Source organism: Scophthalmus maximus, chromosome 8 (genome assembly GCF_022379125.1).
Source record: "Scophthalmus maximus strain ysfricsl-2021 chromosome 8, ASM2237912v1, whole genome shotgun sequence".
Classification (NCBI taxonomy): Eukaryota; Metazoa; Chordata; class Actinopteri; order Pleuronectiformes; family Scophthalmidae; genus Scophthalmus; species Scophthalmus maximus.
In genome coordinates this window covers 917,501-923,692 of record NC_061522.1, presented here as the reverse complement: position 1 = coordinate 923,692, position 6,192 = coordinate 917,501, and the positions used below count along the sequence as shown (strand labels likewise).

General features: G+C 45.9%; 1 protein-coding gene across 3 annotated transcripts; it reads left to right on the top strand.

Annotated features, from left to right (window-relative positions):
- Window positions 1-578: 578 nt before the first annotated feature.
- Window positions 579-3,628, top strand: pgap4 (post-GPI attachment to proteins GalNAc transferase 4). 3 transcript variants are annotated; one of them, XM_035636397.2, is made up of 2 exons: window positions 579-708; window positions 1,675-3,628. In XM_035636397.2, the coding sequence occupies exon 2, from the start codon at window positions 1,797-1,799 to the stop codon at window positions 2,991-2,993; it is 1,197 nt and encodes a 398-aa protein (XP_035492290.1). In that variant the 5' UTR covers window positions 579-708; window positions 1,675-1,796; the 3' UTR covers window positions 2,994-3,628. The 3 variants fall into 3 exon arrangements, with proteins under 3 accessions (XP_035492290.1, XP_035492291.1, XP_035492292.1); XM_035636398.2 differs by lacking the exon at window positions 579-708 and adding an exon at window positions 721-810; XM_035636399.2 differs by lacking the exon at window positions 579-708 and adding an exon at window positions 730-825.
- The last annotated feature ends 2,564 nt before the right edge of the window (window positions 3,629-6,192 follow it).

Genomic DNA, 6,192 nt, shown 5'->3' with positions numbered 1-6,192 from the left:
AAGGAGTTGTATCAGTAGTAGAAGGAGTTGTATCAGTAGTAGAAGTACTTGTATCAGTAGTAGAAGGAGTTGTATCAGTAGTAGAAGTACTTGTATCAGTAGTAGAAGTACTTGTATCAGTAGTAGAAGGAGTTGTATCAGTAGTAGAAGTACTTGTATCAGTAGTAGAAGTACTTGTATCAGTAGTAGAAGGAGTTGTATCAGTAGTAGAAGTACTTGTATCAGTAGTAGAAGTACTCGTATCAGTAGTAGAAGGAGTTGTATCAGTAGTAGAAGTACTTGTATCAGTAGTAGAAGTACTTGTATCAGTAGTAGAAGGAGTTGTATCAGTAGTAGAAGTACTTGTATCAGTAGTAGAAGTACTTGTATCAGTAGTAGAAGGAGTTGTATCAGTAGTAGAAGTACTTGTATCAGTAGTACTTGTATCAGTAGTAGAAGTACTTGTATCAGTAGTAGAAGGAGTTGTATCAGTAGTAGAAGTACTTGTATCAGTAGTAGAAGTACTTGTATCAGTAGTAGAAGTACTTGTATCAGTAGTAGAATACTTGTTGTCCTCTGCTGCCACCTGCCGGTCAGGAGCGGAACATAACTTCCCCTCTTGTCGCAGTATTACGGTAACACGTCATCAGACGTGCGGCCCTATTGTCACCGTACCTGTGAGTGACGTCACCCCGGACCGGACATCGCCGCGGCGGCAGCAGCTTCACCGTGAGTCTGACCCCCCCCTCCCCCCCCCTCCTCGCTGCGGACCCCGGGTCTCACACGGGCCGTTAGCTCGTCAGCTAGCTCCCTGCTAACCGCCGCTAACCGGTGACTGCTCCCTTGGTGTGTGTGTGTGTGTGTTAGTGTGTGTTTGTTAGTGTGTGTGTGTGTGTGTGTGTGTTTGTGTTAGTGTGTGTTTGTTAGTGTGTGTTTGTTAGTGTGTGTGTTTGTTAGTGTGTGTGTGTGTTTGTGTGTTAGTGTGTGTGTGTGTTTTTGTTTGTTAGTGTGTGTGTGTGTGTGTGGACACACGATACCGGAAGCGACGCCCTCACTTATGTTTACAGTCGCACTCAGCTGAGCGAGTTTATCACTGTACAGCGGGTTGATGTGGTTTAAACTGAGTGTGTGTGTGTGTGTGTGTGTGTGTGTGTGTGTCATCATGTAATCAAACCTTACAGTGACTCCACACATGTAAACACACAATACACAGTCACAAGTTTTTAATATCTTTGTCTGTCTTTTGCTATGTTTTGTTTTGTGCTATGGACCGTTTTTTTCTGCGTCATGAATAAAATAAGAATAACACGTGTTGATCATCTGAATGTTTAATAGTTCACAGAGATTAGGGGGCAAAGACCAGGTCCAGACCGGGTCCAGAACAGGTCCAGAACGGGTCCAGACCTGGTCCAGACCTGGTCCGGACCTGGTCCAGAATGTGTCCAGACCTGGACCTGGTCCAGAACGTGTCCGGACCTGGTCCAGACCGGGTCCAGACCAGGTCCAGACCGGGTCCAGACATGGTCCAGACCTGGTCCAGAACAGGTCCAGAACGTGTCCAGACCTGGTCCAGAACAGGTCCAGACCGGGTCCAGACCTGGTCCAGAACAGGTCCAGACCGGGTCCAGACCTGGTCCAGACCGGGTCCAGACTGTTACACACTGAAGGACAATAACTGACCGTCTCTTTCTACAGACAACAGACGACCGGACTGAGCTGAAGCCGTCAGTTCACGGGGAGTTCATCAGTTCTCACTGGGACAGCGTCAATGTTTCTGAACAGAACTCCTCCACGCGACTTCACTGGCCGTGTCCTCGATGCCTCGATGGAGAGCGTTCCTCGGTCAGTACCTGCGATGGTCCAGCACCGTCACTCAGGCCCTCGTCCTGTCCGTCGTCACGTTCTGCATCGTCCTCCCTCTGTGCTGCCATCAGCTGCTTTACTCCTACTTCTTCATCAAGTCCATGTACCTGGACTCCATGAGCGAGGACGTCCTGCGGGACAGTCTCAGCCGAGGTCAGGACGCCCTGCACTTCTGGCAGAGCGCTTCCGCCTCTGCGCCCACGTCCTCCAGACTCCGTGACATCGCCCAGCGTCCCGAGCTGCTGGTCACCGTGGTGACGGTCCGGCGGAACGAGGGACGTGACTTCCACTACCTGCTCCAGGTGATGCGGCAGCTGAGCGGCATCGTGGGAGGCTGTGGGGAGCGGCGGTGTGCAGAGGTGCTCATCTGCGACGTGGAAACTGGTCCCCAGGAAAACCAGGACGCCAAGCTGCTCGAGCCTCACTTCAGGGTGATCCGGCGCTCGCCGCAGGAGCGGCAGAAGACCTGGGAACGGACCAACACCTTCGAGAGGGAGAAGAGGGATTACGTCTTCTGTCTCCGCAAAGGATGGGAGCTGGCGAAGCCGCAGAACATGGTCGTCCTCGAGGACGATGCTTTGCCGAGACCAGATTTCTTCAGAGTTGTGAAGGACCTTGTGTCGCGACGCTTCGCCCTTCACACTCTCTACGTCAAGCTGTATCACCCTGAGAGGCTGCAGCGCTACTGGAACCCGGAGCCGTACCGCATCCTGGAGTGGGTGGGGCTGGGGCTGGTCGGAGCTACAGCCCTCCTCCTCACCTCTCCTTACTGGAACCCCCTCTCCTTCTCCTTCACGCTGTCCGTCGGCCACCTCCTCTTCTTCACCCTTTACTTCATGGCCGCTGCCGAGCTGCTGGGGCGCCACTACCTCCTGGAGATGCGGCGACTTTCCCCGCAGCTCTACGCCGTCTCTCCGGCCACCGAGTGCTGCACCCCGGCGATGCTGTACCCCGGCAACGCCTCGCTCAGGGTGGCCGAGTACCTGGACGGCTCGTTCTGCGCCAAGGGAAACGCCAAAGACATGGTTCTGTATCACATGGCGAGGACGATCCCTGGGGAGAGGTCTCACAGCGTGGAACCCAACCTCATCACCCACATCGGGGCCTACTCCTCGGTCAGGGCAAACCCATCCCGGCCCAAACTCCTCTGACAGAACTAGGAAAAAGATCGGATCTTATTCCTCCTTTCTTAGTTCTACTCGTCTTTTCTTCCACGTCACCTTCTGGACTCTTCAGACGTTGATCAGTGAGCCTCTTTCTCTTGACTGCGTCTCTGCGTTAGTGACGTACAGAAGTGGAAAATGTCGCCCGACTCTGAAGGAGACGTAGAATGACACGACACTAAAATGTCAGACAGTTACGTTAACCTAGCATTCTGCTGCTCACTCTGAATGTGCCTTCAGTGTTTCTGTAGTTGGGACGAAACCGATTGTGAAATTCTGGACCAATAGAAATGTTTAAAAATACTATAATGTCACTCAGTGGAGCGTTACTGTGGACGGGGCCCGACAACAACCTGTTACCTTTTGATTTGGTTACAGATGAAGTGGCAGTTCCGTTTACTTCCTTTAATATTACATTATTTACATTACATTCTTTTTCCTGACGCTTTTGTCCAAAGTGACCTACAATCAATCTACAATCTACAATCTACCCACTGAGCTATACCAGCTGCTTCAAAGCCCTAGTCTGTGATTTTTGTGATTTTCGGGCGGCATCTGGTGGTAAAGTTACAAGCTGCGACCAACTGAGCGACCGACAGGGGACACTTTATGGTGTCGCACCGCTGATTCCATTTCATTTATCCGTCAGCGTCTGAAAATTCAACATGAACGTGACGTCTTCTGGACGTTTAGTTCAACAACCGTATTCAACACGACGTAGAAACATGGAGACTCACACGGAGGTCGGTCCACCTCATGGAACTATATTTAACTCATATATGAACACATAGTTATGGTTATAAGTTATAATAAGTTCTGCTAAATATTACACACTGTAGCTTAACTATGTTTTATGAAGAATTAATGATTTAGGTCATCACAACACTTCCTGTTTACTTATATAATTCTTCTTCGAGAATTGTGTGTCGACTGTTGGATCGAGCGATACGCTCGACTGAGTGACATTGTTTTATTTGAAGGGTTTTTTCTGACATTTGTATTTCATCTTTGAATACGTCTTCATATCATACTATACATTTACTTAAAGTTTGTGTGATGTGCTTGAATGTTTTTCACGGACTCATTTTGTTCCGCACATTCACCGTTAAACAAAACACATTTGTGATATTCAGGCGATTGAAGATCATGTTGGATCTTATTTTATTTTATATTTGACACTTTTGTCTAAAATGAATCTGAAGAATCAGTCACTGACCAAAGACTGTTGCTCTTATCATGTTTAAACCTGAAACAAAATCATTGTACGGTGTAAATTTGAGCGATGATGCGAATTCAAAAGTTCACATTTTTAGATTTTGAGCAGATTTACACCGTGACCTGTTTACACTGTGACATCTTCACTGTTTTCTACATTTAAAACTCAATAAATCGCTGCGTTGTCAGATTCTATGTCTGCTGCTTGATTGTTTAGAAGAATAACTGTAAGAAAGCATATCATGGGTCAAATGAGTCGGACCGGTTTAGTGTTTATATTCTGTGAGATCGATGAGAAACGATGGCAACGGATCAAACTGGTCATTCATTTCAAGGTCATTATTGTTTTGTCCCCGTATTTTTAAGAAAATTATATTTTGCACTCGGTGGCGTAAGCTAGTTTTTTTCACGGCCAACCACTGAGAAAGATCTTTAAACTGTAGAAGCCTTGAATCTTTTAATTTGCTCTTTTACAGACGTGAAGTGTCAAACCACCGCGACGTGGCCCGTTGGTTTGTGAGCTGATGTTCTGAAGCCTCGGGTTTTGTATTTTGTTCAGCGCCATCTTGTTTTTTTGGAAAACCAGAAAATAACCATATTTGGAGGAGCGGGGGGGGTGTGGCCTAACCAAGAGCTTGTCCACCTGCACCCATTGGACGGTACCAGCTGTCAATCACACTGTGTCCTCGTCTGTGTGACTGTAAATGGACCATAATGTACAAATGAACATGTGTTGAAGAAGACTTGAGATTGAACCATAAACTCCTCAGGAAAATGTTTACTGACGTTATGAATCAAGAGAGAAGTAGAGACATGTTCTCATAGAGTCGCCCTCTGCTGGTCAGAACACAGAATACAGGCTTCTGGACCCGGTGACTACGTCCATTTTTATATCCAGTCTTTTCTTACAGGTGCGATTTCCGAAATAAAATGCTTTTCCCATCGTATCCTGTAACAGTATCAAACGGTAATGCTAGCGAGGAAGTGGCTCAATGCTAAAGTTAGCATCAAATAGGTTGTTTTACCTTGAAAGGGTCAGTGCCCAGTGTCTCGCATCCGTCGTCTCTTTAGCCGCTGAACAATCTTTGAACCATTGGTCATGGAAACACAACAGGAAGACACATCCGGCTTTTCTTAGCAGCAGCGTTCCATCTTCACGCCCTGAGCGTGATGTCAGAGGAAAATGGCCGCCGCGAAGAGACAGAAGCCCTGGAGACGAAGCAACAAGCTGCTCTGGAACAACTCACCTGCTGCCAGGTACCTGAGAGAAATGTTACATCTTGACTCATCTCACATTCATAGTAAAACTAAAAACTGTAAAGACTGTTGGACATTTCACACTTCATCATTTCATCACTTTGGGCTCCAGGAAACTGTGGTGATCATTTCTCTGCTGTTCTGTGACTCAAACAATCGATTCTTTGAGACAATAATCAGATTTAATGATCGTGAAAATGATCATTAGTTACACTTAATTCTTACAAATACTGATACACATATGCAGACTTATACAAAAGCATAAAAACACTCTTTGTCCATTTAAAAAAAAAAAAAATCTGAAGCCGAGCCAACATCCTTGTGTGTGAAGTTTTGAAAAAATAAACGTGTTAACTTCAAAATTAATTAAAAAAATTTAGGTGGAATTTCCTTTAACATTTTCTGCTGATAATGAAAATAAGAAATATGTTTTGAAACTGTAAATAACGGTTTGTGATTCACCATCGTGTTTTTCTTTTTTTTTCACTTGGTCTTTAAACGTCTCTCTCTTCGTTTCCGTTATCCTGCTGCCCAGTCACATGACGCCTCGTGCTGCCTTCACTGCCCCCAATTAAAGTACGAAAAAGGAAAAGGTTGTTGGAACCAACGTATTAAAAATGAAAAGGACATTTTTTGTTAAATAAATAGATAAAATAAAATAAAGAAGAATAAAAAAATATTTTTATGAAAGAGCTGCTACAATTTGTCTATTATT

Coding starts and splice junctions, on each gene's coding strand:
- pgap4 (XM_035636397.2), top strand. CDS start 1,797: ATGCCTCGATGGAGAGCGTTCCTCGGTCAGTACCTGCGATGGTCCAGC.